The 19270-nt window shown below is 36.1% G+C and overlaps 1 protein-coding gene across 1 annotated transcript in view; it reads left to right on the top strand.

The window, feature by feature from the left end:
• Positions 1-19270, top strand: part of SPAG16 (sperm associated antigen 16) — a 1165801-nt gene that overhangs the window by 165207 nt on the left and 981324 nt on the right. Inside the window, exon 10 of the mRNA XM_051849131.3 lies at positions 9314-9441. Within this exon, the coding sequence (XP_051705091.3) occupies positions 9314-9441 (128 nt within the window). The remainder of the gene's footprint in view (positions 1-9313; positions 9442-19270) is intronic.

The raw sequence follows: 19270 nt of genomic DNA, 5'->3' as shown, positions 1-19270 counted from the left end.
TGAAGAGAAATAATCATTCCTTATGGTTTAGAAAAGATGTTTGACCCTTGTTATATTAGTTTATAGTACAAATAAGTAGTTTAATCTAAAATATACCTTAAAATGTAACGAAATTGTAAAGATTTGAAGTGACAATTTATGAATGTATGCTTTATTTTTTATTATTAGTCTATGCTTCAGCCAGTTTGATATGGGTGAAAGCAAATAATGTCTTAGTGATAGTTTTAAAATACATTAAAACTATTTTGTTTCTATAATAATATAGAGTAGAAACTTTAACGAATGTCTACATACTTTATAACTACTAGGTCAAAATTTCTCCAATACGTTTGGGCAAAGAGCAACATTATCTTTCCTCCTACAATCTAAGGCCACAATAGTGCAAACAAATAGAAAGGTCAAGAAAATGAACAATTTGTGCAATACAAAAGTAAGGAATACTTTCCCTGACTCATTCCCATTTTCATACTTAGATTGTGAATGTCAATTAACTCACTCTTGTCTTGCTGATAATGCCAGCTGTCAATCTTTCTAGGAAGTCATGTGGGGATTTGTCAGCAAGTAATAGATCACTTGAGTGATAAATGAAGTGATGAGGGCACAAAAGCCTGAACACATCTCCATTTCTGGTAAATTTCTCTCCCATGTGTCATTAACACAAGGAAAGAAAAAATATCAATATTTGTTTCAATTGTGTGTTTATTTAAAATTCTGTCTTAAATGTTAAGTTGTAACCTCATATTTAAAAAAAATTATGTTAATGTCCAGTTATTAACCATCATCATTTTTCCAACAGCATTGATCACTTTAAGTAACACCAGCTTCTGTAAGAGCTATCTCCCTCTCTCTCATTTATGTTGTCCTCAGAGTGGAAGGATCACATTTTACTTAGAATTATGACCTGATAATTAACATAATATTTGACACAAAATAGATATTCAAATAGTGTGTGGATGCTTGAGTGAATCACTTTAAATTTCCAGTTCCAAATTGACCAGAGTAATTCCCATGAATGTTAGCTCAATGAATAACATAGAACATTATAGAATATTGGACCATTGTCAAGTGGCAAGGATATAGAGCCTGGGAAAAACTTGGCTATGTGAAAGACTCATATAAGGGAGCAAATAGACAGTTTGATTCCTTCTGGGGATACATACATGGTACACCTAAATGATATATAACTGAAATAGAGAAATATACCAATCATGTTTTCAACCCTTTGAACATAAACAGAAACTATGAATTCCTTTTACCATTGGCCCTGGGATAATGGTGATTGCAGTAAACAAGATGTGGGACTGGGATTCTGACAGGTAGGATCATACAAAAAAGAATTGCTTCAATCAAAATCCCAGGAGAATTTAAACCTATAATTTGTGAATGTAGATTTATTTTATAATACATAAATAGACTATCGAAATTCATTATGACTTTACTAGATGGTTGAAATTAACATATGCCACTATCCACAGAAATAATGAAAATAGTAACAGAAATAGCTAAGATGTATTATATATTTGCTGGGTACCAGGCATATGATGTGTGCTTTACAGAGTTTATCTCCCTTAATTTTCACAGAAGCACGTGAAATAGATGTTATTTAGCTAAGATTTATGGATGGGAAAATGTGGCTTCGGACGTTTGTTAAATAGTGTGCCTAAGTTACCTGTTAGTAAATAGTGTAACTGACTTGTTAAGGAAAGCCATAATGCCCATCCCTGGCTTTCATTTCACATGGGGAGCTTTAGAATAAACTCCAGTGTCACAGCCTCACTGTCAGAAATTATTGTTCTGTTGATCTGTTCTGTTGATACAATGCTATTTGTATTTTGTAATCAAGCTCTCTCGTGATTTCAGTATGCAGTCAAATTTCAGAACCACTGAAGTATCAGAACTTACTATGGAGAGCTTACTTTTGTCCTTCAATTGTACATTGTCAGTACAAAGAAATGGTACTGACATGTACTCGAAATAATAGTTTTGAGTTTTAATTCTTTGGTCCTGTTTGCATTGTCCTTGTGTATTAATACCATTTTTTAAACTTTTATTTAATGAATATAAATTTCCAAAGTACAGCTTATGGATTACAATGGCTTCCCCCCCCCCCCATAACGTCCCTCCCACCCGCAACCCTCCCCTTTCCCACTCCCTCTCCCCTTCCATTCACATCAAGATTCATTTTCGATTCTCTTTATATACAGAAGATCAGTTTAGCATACATTAAGTAAAGATTTCAACAGTTTGCTCCCACACAGAAACATAAAGTGAAAAATACTGTTTGAGTACTAGTTATAGCATTAAATCTCAATGTACAGCACACTAAGGACAAAGATCCTACATGAGGAGTAAGTGCACAGTGACTCCTGTTGTTGACTTAACAAATTGACACTCTTGTTTATGGCCTCAGTAATCACCCTAGGCTCTTGTCATGAGCTGCCAAGGCTATGGAAGCCCCCTGAGTTCACTGACTCTGATCATATTTAGACAAGGCCATGGTCAAAGTGGAAGTTCTCTCCTCCCTTCAGAGAAAGGTACCTCCTTCTTTGATGACCCGTTCTTTCCACTGGGATCTCACTCGTGGAGATCTTTCATTTAGGTCATTTTTTTTTTCCCCAGAGTGTCTTGGCTTTCCATGCCTGAAATACTCTCATGGGCTTTTCAGCCGGATCTGCATGCCTTAAGGGTTGATTCTGAGGCCAGAGTGCTGTTTAGGACATCTGCCATTCTATGGGTCTGCTGTGTATCTCACTTCCCATGTTGGATCATTCTCTCCCTTTTTTATTAATACCATTTTTACCTCACTGATCCTGTCTATCCATTACTGGCCATTGTCTCTTGGAACATTTATGCATGTACAGGTAGGCTGGGTGATAAAAGGATTCTTGGGTTTTGCCTCTGCAAGTGTGTGTATGTTTCAATGGCAGTACTATTATGAAGGCTTTGCTGCTCTTGTAAATCTCTTTTAAATAATATTTGAATTACTATTATGTTTTCCTATCTTCTTTTTGGCTCTAGTAAATAGTCACTAAAACCTAGTTGGTTAGGCTTAATTAAATGCTTCATTTTTATTAATTTGGTATAATGTTTGGATTAAGAATGCTATAAAATTGTGGTAGATAATAAGTTTATGGCTTCAGATGTTTCCACATATTCGAAACAATTATGAAAGACAGGATTCTGATCAACCTTGCTGTATTTTTTCTAACATAATAATTTATCTCCCCTCCATAATATAATTTACATGTTTATTATTTTTTTCATTTTTGGTGTCTTCCTGCTAGAATGCAACTTCCACAAGGGAGGGAATTTTTTTTTAAAAGGATTTATTTATCTGAAAGAGTTACACAGAGAAGAGATAGAGAGAGCTCTTTCATCCTCTGGTTCACTCCCTAATGGGCTGCAATGGCCGGAGCTGTGCCTATGCAAAGCCAGGAGCTTCTTCTGGGTCTCCCACAAAATTCAGGGGTCCAAGGACCTGGGCCATCTTCTGCTTTCCCAGGCCATAGCAGAGTGCTGGATCAGAAGTGGAGCAGCAGGGACTGGAACTGGCGCCCATATGGGGTGCCGACACTGCAGGCAGTGCTGCAGGCAGTGTCACAGCGGAGCTGGCTATTTCAAAGTACCCTGTACTTTTACAGCTCTATTGATTCACACACACAAGCACACACCCTCAAATACACTCCTACTTAAGTGCTTTCTTTCCAAATGGACCTTGGCTTTGCCTTGGGGAATAAGGCCTGAAAGGGAGGGAATTTTATGTATAGGCATATCTCAGAGATTATAATGAAGGTAGAGTTCCAGACCACCACAGTAAAGCAAATATTGCAATAAAGATGGTCACATGAATTTTTGGTTTTCCAGTGCATATAAAATTATGGCTATATTGTACTAGTTTCTATTAAGTGTGGAATAGCAGTATGTCCAAAAACCCAATGCATGGCTTTAATTTAATAATATTTTATTGCTAAAAATACAGATGATCATTTGAGGTTTCAAAAAGTTCTGATTATTTCAATTGATGATCTTGCCTTGATGTGAATGTCTGCTGAGTTATCAGGGTGGTGTTTGGTGTCAGTTGGAGTGGGTGAGGCGATTTCTTCAAGTTAGACAATAATGAAGGTGACTGCATGGATTGGCTCATCTTTTCACTAAAGATTTGAGCATGTGATGCTGATTGATAGCATTTTATTCACAGTAGAACTTCTTTCAAATGGAATCCATGTTCTCAACCTGCCACTGCCTTATTCACTAAGTTTATGTAATATTCTAAATCCTTGTCAATTCAACAGTGTTCATAACACCTAGAGTCTATTACAAGAAATCACTTTCTTTACTCATCCATAAATCCAACTCCTCTTCCATTAACATTTTATCATGAGATGGCAGCAATTCAATCACATCTTCAGGCTTCACTTCTATTTCTGGTTCTCTTGCCTTTTCTACAATATCAGCAGTTACTTCCTCCATAGAAATCTTGAAGACTGCCAAGTCATCCGTGAAAGTTTCAATCAACTTCTTCCAAACTCTTATTAATGTTTATGTTTTTACCTCTTCCATGAATCATGGATTTCTTAATGACATCTAGAATGCTGAATGCTTTCCAGAGGGTTTTAAATTTACTTTTCCCAGATTCATCAAAGAAATAACTATCTGTGGCTGCTACAGCCTTACAAAATGTATTTCTTAAATAATCTGTCTTCAGAGTTGAAATTACTCCCCGATCCAAGGGTTGAGAATGGATTTATATTATCAGGCATGAAAACAATATTAATCTTATTGTATATATCCCTCAGAACTCTTATGTTGCATATGCATTATCAAGGAACAGTAATATATTGAAATATTTTTTCTAGGTGTAGATCTCAACAATGGGTTTAAAATGTTCATTAAAGCATGTTATAAACAGATGTGTTGTCATTCAGGCTTTGCTCTTACTTCTATACATAAAGCATAGGCATATTAGATTGAACATAATTCCTAAGGGTGCTAGGACGTTTGGGATAGCAAATGAGCATCGGCTATAACTCTATGTCATCAGTTGTATTAGCCTCCTACAAGAAAGAAAGTCAGCCTGTCCTTTGAGGTTCTGAAGCCAGGCATTTACTTCTCTCTAGTCCTTAAAGCCCTGGAAGGCATCTTCTTCCCAAATAAGGCCTTTTCATCTACCATGGAAATCTGTTGTTTAGTGTTGCCACCTTCATTAACAATCTTAGCTACCTCTTTGTTCTTCTACATCAGTGCTTACTGCTTCACTTTGCATTTTTCTGTTATGGAAATGGTGTCTTTCCTTAAATCTCATGAGCCAACCTTTGCTAATGTCTAACTTTTATTCTGCAGCTTCCTCACTTCTGTCAGTCTTCATAGTATTTAATAAAGTTAGAGCCTTACTCCGTATTAGTCTTTGGCTTGAGAAAGAGAAGGTTGTAGGTGAATTAACATTTTATACAGACCATTAAAACTTTCTCCGTATCAGCAATAAAGTTTTCGCTTTTTTTGGTCATCTGTGTGTTCACTGGAAGAGTAATTTTAATTTCCTTCACGATTGTTTATTTGGATTCACAGCTTGAATTACTATGCAAGAGGCATGGGTTTTGGTCTGTCTTTGCTTTTGTCATGCTTTCCTTATAAATTTAATCAGTCTTATCTTTTGATTTAAAGTGAGAGAGGTGTACAGCTCTTCTCTTTACTTGTACACTTGGAGGTCACTGTAGGGTTGAACTGGCCCAATTTCAATATTGTTGAGTCTGAGAAAATTGGAGGACCCATCAAGAGTGAGAGATTAGAGTAGCCAGTAGATGAAATAGTCAGAACATACATGTCTATCAATTAAGATCACAGTCAATTTCAATATTAACATCAAAGATCATTTATCAAAGATCACCATAACAGGTGTTATTAATAATGGAAAAGTTTAAAATGTTGTGAGAATTACCATAATTTGATAGAGACATAAATTGAACACATGGGAAAATGATACCACAGACTTGCTTGATACATGGTTGACCCAAACATTCAGTTGGTAAAAACACAAAAACAAAACAAGGAAACAAACAAACAAAAAAAAAAAACAAACACAGAATCTGTGAATTGCAATAAAGTGAACTGCAATAAAACAAGGTATGCTTGTATTTTCTTTGGGGATATATTGTAAGAACTGAAACCAGTTCTTGGCATGAAATAAACACCCAAATATTAATCAAAAGAAAGAAAAAAATTGTTCAATCAGTGGGTTGTATGTGTGTGTCTGAGAGAGAGACATAATGGTTATACACCTTTAACAAAGGTCTGGTGAATTGCAAGTAGTACTACAAGACTGAAAGTATAAATTTATACAGCATTTCTGAAGAGTAACCTGTGAAGAGTTACCGTGTTTTTGTCATATTTATTTTACGTAAATTATTTCCTATTTAGAACAGTGCTTTTAAGAAATAATGTTCAGGGGCCAGCGCTGTGGTATAGCAGGTGAAGCTGCCACTTGCAGTGCTGGCATCCCATATGGGTGCTGGTTTGAGTCCCAGCTGCTTTACTTCTGATCCAGCTCTCTGCTATGGCCTGGGAAAGCAGTAGAAGATGGCCCAAGTCCTTGGGCCCCTGCACCCACGTGGGATACCAGGAGGAAGCTCCTGGCTCCTATGGTTGCGGCCATTTGGGGAGTGAACCAACAGATGGAAGACCTCTATTTCTCTCTCTCTACCTCTGTCTCTGCCTCTCTGTAACTCTGCCTTTAAAATAAATAATCTTTAAAAAGAAAGAAATAATGTTCAGAGTTATCAACAGAAAACTATTCATAGCATTGATAATTTTAAGAAATACAAAAATAGCTGAATGTTAAATGAAAGGTGACATTAATATTTTTCCTGAATAGAGTAATTTATGTGAAAATGAAGTAATACAATGGAAAAGGAAAAATAGAGGGATGGTGAATTAGCAGTTGAAAGATCTCTCTTCCCCCACCCGTGTATGTGTGTGTTGCTCTGCTTTTCAATAAGTTTGTAAAAAGAGAGCATGAAATACTATTTCACTTATAGAATTGGACTTTATCTTTTTCCAACACCAAGAATAAATTTATGAATACTTTGGAATGTAATCTCTACAAAGCAAGACTTTTTGTTTGGTTCATGAATGGATTCTATATATCTAGAATAAGATTTTGAATAAAATAACACTTATTAGTATTTTTTTAACTTTTATTTAATGAATATAAATTTCCAAAGTACAGCTTATGGATTACAATGGCTTCCCCCCCATAACTTCCTTCCCACCTGCCACCCTCCCCTTTCCCGCTCCCTCTCCCCTCCCATTCACATCAAGATTCATTTTCAATTATCTTTATATACAGAAGGTCAGTTTAGCATATATTAAGTAAAGGTTTTAACAGTTTGCACCCACATAGAAACACAAAGTGAAAAATACTGTTTGAGTACTAGTTATAGCATTAAATCACAATGTACAGCACATTAAGGACAGAGATTCTACATGAGGAGTAAGTGCACAGTGACTCCTGTTGTTGACTTAACAAATTGACACTCTTGTTTATGGCATCAGTAATCACCCTAGGCTCTTGTCATGAGTTGCCAAGGAAGCCTCTTGAGTTCGCTGACTTCGATCTTATTCTGACAGGGTCGTAGTTAAAGTGGAAGTTCTCTCCTCCCTTCAGAGAAAGGTACCTCCTTCTTTGATGACCTGTTGTTTCCACTGGGATCTCACTCGTGGAGATCTTTCATTTAGGTCATTTTTTTTTTTGTTTGCCAGAGTGTCCTGGCTTTCCATGCCTGAAATACTCTCATGGGCTTTTCAGCTGGATCCACATGCCTGATTCTGAGGCCAGAGTGCTATTTAGGACATCTGCCATTCTATGGGTCTGCTGTGTATCTCACTTCCCATGTTAGATCGTTCTCTCCCTTTTTCATTCTATCGGTTAGTATTTTCAGATACTAGTCTTGTTTTTGTGATTCCTTTGACTCTTAGTCCTATCATTATGATCAATTGTGAACAGAAATTGATCATTGGGACTAGTGAGATGGCATTGGTACATGCCACCTTGATGGGATTGAATTGGAATCCTCTGGTATGTTTCTAACTCTACCGTTTGGGCAAGTCAGCTTGAGCATGTCCCAAATTGCACATCTCTTCCCTCTCTTATTCCCACTCATATTTAACAGCAATCACTTTTCAGTTAAGTTTCAACACTTAAGAATAACTTTTAGTATTTTTTGAATAAATGAATGAGTATAGATATGCCTCTATGTTTCTAATAGCAATTTAATTTTTACTTCAAGATAACATATTTTTAATTTATATTATAGTCTAAAGCTCAACTAACTAATTAAAAAGTAAAAATATCATAGTCCTGTAGGAAAATAGGCAAGAGCAGTAAACAATAATAGAATGAAAAGATGTTCAGCTTCACTCATATTAAGGAAATTTGTAAATACTCATAAAATCTTTAACACTATAAGAGTATACAATTCGTATCTATTTGTTTGACAAAGATTTAAAACAAAGTTTAGTAAAATACTCTAAGAGCAAGTTTAAAACGTTAGTTGCAGTAGATGGATTGCTTCCTTTTACCTTTGTAAAATTAAGCAGTTAAGATATTTGTCATTAAGTATTGAGTGCCTGTTCCTAGCATGTCTTTTTTCCACTGTAGAAAGGCTATTTTTTATGGACTTAAAGTCATCTTTAATCTTTAGGTAGTTTGCTTGGTGGGGAAACAGGTGACATGATCAACATACAGCAGATGTAGATTCTAAAGTATATGATTTAAAAGGATTATTATGACAAATATCTTTTACCTTCAGTAAATGCCTTTACATTTGTCCTGTGTTTTTGGCTTTAAGGAAGAAAACCATAATTAATTGGTTACAATATGTTATTATGTTACTCAGTGAAAGCATTTTTAGTATCACATTTATAGAGAACAAACAGTGTATAAGAATTATTATAGGCTTTACTGATAGTACTGTTGGGGTGGAAAGTTTATTGAAAAAGGACAATTGACCAATAATACAAAAATGTTATTATTATACTTCATTGGAATTCAGAAATGGAGTGTTTTCAGATAATTTTTGATGTATATCATGATGTGTATCATGAAATTGATTGTAGAAAAGAGATATGCACATTATTTAAAATTTTCTTTTTCAAATACTTTGCCAAATGAAAATAAGAAATGAGGGATTTAAGGTAAGCCCTGGGAAAAACTAATAATAATATTTATATTGCAATTTAATGTAAATGAAGCAGAGTATCTGCAGGGACAATGATTTGGATATTTAACACAGAGCCCTTGCTTTATTTTATTCTCCAGGATTCAGAATTTCCCATGGATATACAACCAGAACCAAACCTGAATTTATATAAAGAAAATCTTTGTCCAGCAAAATTTAACTACAAGCTGAATAACATTTTTAGACTTCACGAACTTCCAGTGAGCCGGTAGGATTTTTGATGTTTTATTAATGCCTTTGGGATTTTATTGTCATGTCTAAATTGTGATGTTCTTATAGACTATCATGGTTGAAGTAGTTTGCTCTTAGCCTGTTAGCAAATAACTACTTAGGTCGGTGAAATAATCTGCTTATAGCTGCTGCTTAAAATTAATTGGTTTAGGCACTTGGTGGCAGTACAGACTAATGCACTATTGTGTGTATTTTATGGAAGAGATTGGAGTTGTGGCCTAAAATATTGTACAAATCATTTATAGAGAGGTTTCCAGGATTATTTTAAAACTAGCATCTCATCAACTATGCATTTCATTGTTTATTTTACTTACCAACTTTACCAATGTACATTTTTTCATTAACCAGTTATTTCCATTAGTTTGTTTTATATAACCATAATTTCATGAACAATAATCACATCTGTTTGAAGAAAAAACTTGTTGTTATTTGGCATTTATTAGAATACATTATTTTATGAGTATCCAAATTTATGTTCATGGAAAGTTTATTAAACAATCATAAAATTTATATTACATTAATTAAAATGTGAGAAAAGCATTTCTTTAGGGAATATGTACATGTAAATACTATAACTCATTAAAATTTTGGTAAATGATCAGCATTTATTGATAATCATGAATATATCATTTTAATTATAATTTAGGTAAGTAATTTTTCTTATATCAGGTAATATACAATTCTATGTAATTGTCAAGAAGTCTATAATGCACACAAAAATATGCAGCAAACATTCTAAAATTGCTCATAATGTTATTCTATTACTGATATTGTATGGTACTAATATTATACAAATATCTCAGAATACATATTAACCACTAAAATTTACATATATTTTACTTGTAGTGACTAAATTTTAAATGTGTAGGAGGTCGTTGGCTCTTGATGAATATATTTTTTGTTTACTATACTTCTAAATCAAATTTGTTTGATTATTTCTGGTAGCAAGAATATTGCCTTAAGAACTTAAGAACATAGCAGATATTATCTTATCTGTTAGGACCAAGATCAATAAGTTAATGAATTGAAAAAACCTGTCAGGGAACATTAAAAATGATTTCAAATAAGTACAAGTACTTTCGTATTCCAATATTTTAATGTAGAACTATAACTTTGAGTGTCTGTGAAATTCTACACCATATTTCTTGCATAAGCTATGCCAATAATGCATCATCTATAATTTTCATTTTTGATTGCTTTAATCAGAAGTAAGAACTTTGGACATATGGAACATGATCCCCCAACTTTTATGAAATTAATTTCACTTTCATTGACAGCAGTTATGTTTATCATACTTAAATTTAACCATCTTAGTTTTTATTCATATTACAATAGCAAACACAGATGATTTATTAAGATGTTCAGGAAAAAATTCCTCTGACTTTGTTATTTGTGGGCTGTGGCTGGTGGGAGTAATCTGTGCTAATCTACTTGGGCATGATTGGAGAGCTGTGGTGTTTTCCAAAGAATGGGAAGTATTGGTCAATTCAACAATTAAGTGGAGGTCAAAGGAAATGCTTCTGTAAAGTTAACAATGTGGAGAAGAGAAAGAATAAAGCCATTGTCTCTCGGACAAAGGCAAAATCTGGATTTTAGCTTAATTTATTTCCAGCCTTTGGAATGACAGCTGCCCTGATAACTACTACTGAAACCCAGGGAATAATTTCTCTGTCATATTCCTTACTAGTTAGCCCATTAAGAGAAAAGAGTCTAGTGTTATGAGTTAAGCATTAGAAAAATGACATATAATAATCACAAAATAATAATCACCAATCTTTCAGTGCAACATGCCTCAAAAGAAGGTTAAGTTGTGACTTTGGGACAATTCATTTACCTGGGCTTTTTTTTTTTTTTTTTTTTTTGCCAGTCTACTTCATTTCCAATTTGTCTCCTTATACCACTGTTTCATCTTTTCCATGTGTTTATATCTCTCCCACCCATTTTATTCTACTACTTTTTTCTCTGTGTTCTCATTCTCTACTGCCAATCTGTAAGTAGGAATAATATCAAACTCAATAAAATTCTAAATGTCTCAAAATTTTCATATACTCTTTATTTTTAAAATCAGATTCCTCACATGTGCACATATACACATACTTAATATATTGTATTAAAATGTTTATTGACTCAATGATAAGCTTTTTTAAGGAAAGAAGCAGTTTTCATTATGTAACCGTGCATATTTATTTATTTTTGCTTGATTGTCAGCTACCATACTGGAAAGCAAGTTATTCAGCCATGGTGCATAGTTTCCTTACTTCATAAATATTGGTGTAGGCTTTTGGCATAGCTGATAAGATACCACTTAGATGTCCATATCCCATGTCAGAGTGCCTGGGTTTAAATCCTGACTCTGAAGCTCTGCTTCCAATTCAAACTTCCTGCTAATGTGTATTCTTAGAGGCAGCAGTTGATGGCTCAAGTAGTTGGGTCCTTGCCACCATGTTGGGAGACCCAGATTAATTCTAGGCACTTACCTAGTCTGGCCATGGATGATGCAAACATTTGGGGAGTGAATCAATTGATAGATCTGTTTCTCTCTCTCTCTCTCTCTCTCTCTCTTGCTCAGATAACACTAACAGTAGTAACAATGATAATGAAAATAATATCATCTGTAATAGTGATAATAGTGTTTTACTAAGTATCTCTAAGTGCCAGTATTCACCTGCTTTATGTACCCTTTGACTTTATGATGTAAGACAGATATTATGCATCTCTTTCCCCTTTCTCTCTCTCATACACACACACACACACACACACACACTCTTACATGACTCAAATACTTTGGGAATGATAGATAAGGAATTTGTATCAGATTGGGTTACTGAAGGCAAACCATAAAATACGGAATAAATCACACATTATTTTAAAGGAAAATGGCTGAGGGAATAATCTATTTTTACACTTGGGGATACAGTTTTATCAGTAATATGCAATTCTATGACCTATGATTTAGGCCCAAATCCCCTTTCTTTTTCCTCTGATAAGCAAGCCCTAGGATAATTACTTTAAACTTAAATAGTAAAATAATTAATTAAGTTATATTAAATGTAGAATTAGCTAATTATATGTTCTTTCTCTGAAAATAACAGATTTATCAAAATATAATTTTACTGTGTTTTTCTAACAAGGTCATAGTAAAATAAATGAGTATTAAAATCCAGATAATTTTAAAAATTCTTAATGTCTTACTAATTTGCATTTTTATGGAGTGCAATTTCATAGGTCAAAGAAGCAGAAGGATTTTAAATTAGATTATAGAGTTTTTAAGCTCTGATTTAGGTGAATGTCTTTCTGCTACCCTTACAGGATGGTTCTCACTAGCCTAGGAACTGTCCTTCAGTTACTCCCATGGCTTAAAAAGCAAAACTTCCTTTCTTTTCTAGAGAACTCCCCCATGAACCCATTGCTATTTCCTGATACTCTGCTTATTTTTTCACTAAAGCAGTTTGCGAAGTGCTGACTGAAGTGACAGCCTCCACCTGCTCTTACGCCCTCTCCTGGAGAGGTTGCCTACCTTTCCCCTCCTCTGAGACTATTCTTGTCAGTCAGTCAGCTTGTCCCCTGTCCACCACAGCTGGTTATTCCCCTGTTTTCTTCATGGCATAAGCTGCAGTCAATGCAACCAACTACTTGTGCTTTTCCCCTCCTCACTGCAGTTTTTCATTCAATCCTGGTTTTCTTGCTGACTCCCAGGCTCATCCAGGCTCATCCCTCATGTCATCTTTACTGCGCTTCTCCTCCTTGGCCAAAGTTCTGGTTGGCACGCTGCCCCTAGACTCAGCCTCCCAGCTACCTCTTTGCACCATCTTCCTTTCCTCAGGGGGCCCCTTCCCTTCTCAGGTTTGAATCCTCTTTATATCATGATAGCTCTACCCCGGAGCTTGAACATCCAACAGACTTTTCAAAATTATCACATTCAAAAAAGAGCTTTTGTGTTCCCCTAGGGAAATATGGTCATGTCTTCAACTTATCCATTTTTGTAAAAGTGCCAAACTGTGTATTGAGTCAAGCTAAAAACCTCAGAATGATTTTGATTCTTCATCCTCTCATCCAGCAATCTTGCATTAAATTTATCAGAAAGTCTGATTAGTCCCTCTTCCAGGCTACATTCAAATTTGTTTTACTTCTCTTTATCTGTATTTTTTTTGTTATTTCACATTTCATAAGCCTATTAATTTACTCTACCTTACCCTACAATGATTCACTTTCTTCACAGTAGCCAAACAGTTGTTTTTAAAAAGGAAGCAACAGAGTGAAAAGATATCATATAGAATGAGAAAAAATATTTGAAAACTATACATCTGACCAGAGGTTAATATCTCAGCTAAATAAAGAATGTAACCAACTCAACAGCAAAAAAACCCAAATAATCCAATTTTGAATATGGACTGTAAGTCTAAACAGACATTTCTGAAGGGAAGACATAAAAAAGACCAACAGGTCCATGAAGAAAATGCTCAATGACACTAATCTTCAGGGAAATGTGAATCAAACCTACAGTGAGATGATATTTCACTTGTTAAATTGGCTACTAGCACAATACAAAAATAACAAGTATTGCTGTGAATGTGTGGTAGGTACCCTTGCACACTGATGATGGGAACGTGAAGTAGTACAGACATGTACAAATCAGTAAGAACATGACTCAGAAAATTAACATAGAGCTACAATTTGATCCAGCAATCTCACTACTGGGTATATTTCTTTTTAAAAATAGATATAGGGTTTTTTTTTTTTTAAAGATTTACTTATTTATTTGAAAGGAAGAGTTACAGAGAGACAGAGGCAAACACAGAGAGAGAGATCTTCCATCCACTGGTTCACTCCTCAAATGGCTGCAACAGACTGAGCTGGGTGAATCTGAAGCCGGGAGCCACAAGCTTCTTCTGGGTCTCCCACATGGGTGCAGGGACCCAAGCACTTAAGCCATCTTCTGCTGCTTTCCCAGTTAACAATTAGCAGTTAGCATAGGAATGGATCAGAAGTGAAGCAGCTGGGACTTGGACTGGCGCCCATATGGGATGCCGGCACTGCAGGCAGCTGCTTTACCTACTGTGCCAGGGCACTGGCCCCTACTGGCTCTTTTTCCAAGGGGAATGAAATGGCCTGTTGAAGAGACATCTGCATTCCCATGTTGATGGTAACACAATACCAACAACCAAACTTTCCATCCACTGATGAATGAAATGTGACCAAAATACATAATGAAATACTATTCAGCCATAAAAAAGAATAAATTCTTTTCTTTTGCAACAACATGGATGGAACTGAAGGTCATTATGATAAGTGAAACAAACCAAGAGCAGAAAGATAAGTATTGTATGATCTAACTCACATGTAGAGTCTAAAAAATAAAAGATGATCTCAGAATTTAAATGTATAATGGTGATCATCAGAGGCTGGTGAGGTAGTGGGGAAGATGAGATTGCGGAGGGTTGATTAATGAATACTAGGTTAGAGCTAATTAGAAATAAGAAGTTCTAGGGTTTTATTGCACATCAGGGTTATTGAAAATGTTAATGCACTGTTTATTTCTCTGAAAAAATAAACAAACCAAAATAGAAGACAGGATTTGAGATGCTTTCATTATAAAGAAATGCTAAATGTTTGAAGACATAAATATATTTACTTTGAATATTTGATTAGACATTATACAATATATATAGATATATATATAAACCCGAACATGACATTGTATGCTATAAATATGTACAATACTTATTTGTTATAATGTTTTAAATTAAAAGTAAAGATCTAAGTCAGATCATAAGAATCCCTGCTTTAAATTCAATAATTCCTTCCCTTTGTTTAAAATAAAATATGGGGTGGGAGTTTGGCACAGTAGTTAAGATTGCACATGTGATGTCTATAGCCCACATTGGGGTAGCTGTGTTCAAGTCCCAACTCCACTTTCTATTCCCACTTTCTTCTATTGTGCACCTGGGGAAGAAGCAGGTGATGGCTTAAGTATTTGTGTCCTTGCTATTCACATAGGAGATTCAGACTGAGTTCGGTATTCTTGTTCTCATCTTCAGTCTGGCCCAGGCCAGGCTGGTGCAGACATTTCAGAAGTAAACCAGCAGATGAAAGACCTTTCTCCTTCTATGTGTGTCTTTCTGTCTCTTTGTGCCTTCAAATAAAATTAAAATAATAAAATTAAAATAAAACCCAAACTTCTTCCAATGATCTACCAAGCTCTGCAAGATGAGGCACCTGTCTACTTCTTTGGTCATATGCCCCTCCTTGCCCAGTACTCTCACCAGTCTTCTCACTGTTCAGCATACCAACCACACTTACTTCTATTCCAAAGTCTTTAAACTAGCTCTTTCTTGTACTTGTAATTTTACCTTATGTAATTTTGCAAGTCTGGCTTATTCCTGCGCTTCTTAGCTCACATATAATCTCCTCAGAGGTGGTAACTGAAAAAATGTAACTTATATTTTACTTTTACTCCTCTAATCATGAATTCAATTTCATAATTCTACTTTATTTTCTTTATAGAATTCAGTAGGCATATGGCATCATAAATTTTAAAATATTCGAGCCGGCGCCGTGGCTCAATAGGCTAATCCTCCACCTTGCGGCGCCGGCACACCGGGTTCTAGTCCCGGTTGGGGCGCCGGATTCTGTCCCGGTTGCCCCTCTTCCAGGCCAGCTCTCTGCTATGGCCAGGGAGTGCAGTGGAGGATGGCCCAGGTGCTTGGGCCCTGCACCCCATGGGAGACCAGGAAAAGCACCTGGCTCCTGGCTCCTGCCAGGATCAGCGCGGTGCGCCGGCTGCAGCGGCGGCCATTGGAGGGTGAACCAGCGGCAAAGGAAGACCTTTCTCTCTCTGTCTCTCTCTCTCACTGTCCACTCTGCCTGTCAAAAAAAAAAAAATTTTTTTTAAAATATTCTCTGAAAAAAAGAATATAGAATGTTGGCATTCCTCTAGTTTATGTGTGACAGGGACCTGTGGATGTTCACCATTCCCATTTCCACTGCTATGAATTTTTGGAAGATTTTATGTCATAGTCTGAAGCAGTGGGTTTGTTCATTTTAGTGATAATTAACAAAGGCAGTTTATATTACCATAGGCCTGACTCTTAAGACATGCAATTGGATTCTCTGCTCTCAGCTAGAACCAGAGGCTGGCATTGTGCTTTAGTGGGTAAAGCTGCCTCCCGCACTGGCAGCAGCCCACATGAGCATTGGTTTGTGTCCTGGCTGCTCCACTTCTGATCCAGCTCCCCACTAATTTCTGGGATAAGCAGTGGAGCATGGCACAAGTGTTTGGGCTAATGGCACCTGTTTGAGAGACCCAGATGATGAATCTCCTGGCTCCTGTTTTCAGCCTGGCTATATGCTCGTTGTTGCGGCCCTCTGCAGTGTGACCAGTGGATGGAAGATACTCTCTCTCTCTCTTTCTACCCCCTCTTTTTATGTAATTTTTACTTTCAAAACAAATAAAAAGATCTTTTTCAGAAGAAAACCATAGAATCAAAGATTCTGAAATCTGTGACCTACTTAACAGAAGGAAAATAGATCTGTGAGTTATCTGTTGCCTGTAGAGCTCCCCAGCATGTATCTGGCTTTAATTCCATAGACTAACATCCTATATTTTGTGGCCAGGGCTTTTCTAAGAAGTTGACATGATGCAAACCTGAAATATGTGAGAAAATGAGACATGCTGAAATCTAGGAAGATATTAGACTCAGAGGGAGCAGCAAATGTGATGGTGTTGAGGTTGGAGCATGTCCAAGGTGTTCCAGAAACATCAAGGGGTTAGTAGAAAGCAGAGTAAATGAACTTGGAGAAGAAGAGGAGAAAATACCCTTAGAATTTGAGCACCAAAGGTTATATTAATTAGGGTCATGTAAGTCATAGTAAAGACGTTGAATTTTATCTGAGCAGAAGATTTACATGGTTTGACTTACATAAAGACAAGTTTCTCTGAATGTTGTGTGAAAATTAGACTGATGTAGGAGTTAATTATATATACTGAGACTAGTTGGGAACTATTTCAATAATCCAAGATAGTTTTTTTTCCCAAATAAACCTTTTATTAAGTACAGATTTCCTAAGTAGAACTTTAGAAATATAGTGGTTCTTCCCACCATAACTGTCCTCCCACCCATACTCCCATCTCACCTTCTCCTCCCTCTCCCATTTCCAGTCCCATTCTCCATTAAGATTGATTTTCAATTAACTTTATACACAGAAGACCAACTCTATACTAAGTAAAGTTTTCAACAATTTGCACACACACACATACACATACACAAAATATAAGAAAAAACTGTTTGAGAACAAGTTTTACAGTTAATTCTCATAGTACAACTCACTAAGGACAGAGGTCCTGTGTTGGAAGTAAGTGCACAGTGACTCCTGTTTTAATTTAACAATTAACATTCTTATGTATGACGTCAGTGATCACTTGAGGCTCTTTACATGAGCTGCCAATGATTTGGAAGCCTTTTGAATCAACAATCTCCATCAGATTTAAACAAGGCCAAAAGCAAAGTGGAAGTTCTCTCATCCCTTCAAAGAAAAGTACTTTCTTCTTTGATGACCACTTCTTTCCACTGGAGTCTCACTCACAGAGATCTGTCATGTAGGACATTTTTTTTTTCCACAGTGTATCCTGGCCTGCAGGGTAATCAACTGGGACACGAGGAGGACAGACCTGAATGGAGAGACAAACCAGACACAAGAAGGGAGACCAAGACAATATTCTGATCAAGGTCTCACTTTATTGGAGAAAGAGGTAGCTTATATAGTACAAGGCAAGGATTGTAACAGTCGAGGGCAAGCAGGGGTCATCTTACAACATAGTTCAAAGGAATAATTTCACAGGAATCAGTATCAATTTGACCAAGGGAGTTATAGCGAGGTCTTACAGCTACCAGATGTGCTTATCAAGGTACAAGAAAGAGAGCACTGAAGCCATATGGCCAAGTGCTAACCATATCAGTGAGCTGTACAAATGAAATTTTCTAGTGAATCCTCCTTACAGGAACACAGTTGAAGGTTAATCTAAACAAAGGCCTATACAGGGAAACCAGCACAGTGGCTCCCAACAATAGTGTCTTGGCTTTCCATGCCTGAAATGCTCTCTTGGGATTTTCAGCCAGACCCAAATGCCTTAAGGGCTGATTCTGAGGTCAGAATACTGGTTAGAACAACTATCATTCTATGAGTCTGCTGTGTGGACTGCTTCCTATGTTGGAACATTTCATCTTTTTTAATTCTATCTATTATTCTTACCAGACCCTTGATCTTATTTATATGATCCCTTACACTTTATGCTATCTATATTATCAATTTAACAGTTAATATGATCACTTTAATGCTTAAGATGGCATTTTAAAAAAAGATTTATTTATTTATTTATTTGAAAGTCAGAGTTAAACAGAGAGAAAAGGAGAGGCAGAGAGATCTTAGATCCACAGGTTCACTCACCAGTTGGGCAACAGCCAGAGCCAAGTTTATCTGAAGCCAGGAGCCAGGAGCCAGGAGCTTTCTTCCAGGTTTCCCATGCAGGTGCAGGGCCAAGGGCTTGGGCCATCTTCTACTGCTTTCCCAGGACTAGCAGAGAGCTGGATTGGAAGTGGAGCAGCTGGGCCTCAAACCGGTGAAGATGGAATTTTTACTATCCAGCTTAATGGATTTGGGCTCCCATGGCAAGTTTTTAAACTGTACCCTTAGATGTAAGTCCATAGGATTGTATATAGAACTATATAGCTTTGTAGTTAAAAACTTCTTCTTCCCTCTCTTATTTTTTACTGAGCTCTATTTTCAATTGACTTTAAACACTTATTATT

Source organism: Oryctolagus cuniculus, chromosome 3, assembly GCF_051225735.1.
Source record: "Oryctolagus cuniculus isolate XC-2025 breed Fujian yellow rabbit chromosome 3, ASM5122573v1, whole genome shotgun sequence".
Taxonomy (NCBI): Eukaryota; Metazoa; Chordata; class Mammalia; order Lagomorpha; family Leporidae; genus Oryctolagus; species Oryctolagus cuniculus.
Note: the sequence above shows the minus strand (reverse complement) of the source record. Positions and strands in the feature narration are given on the sequence as shown.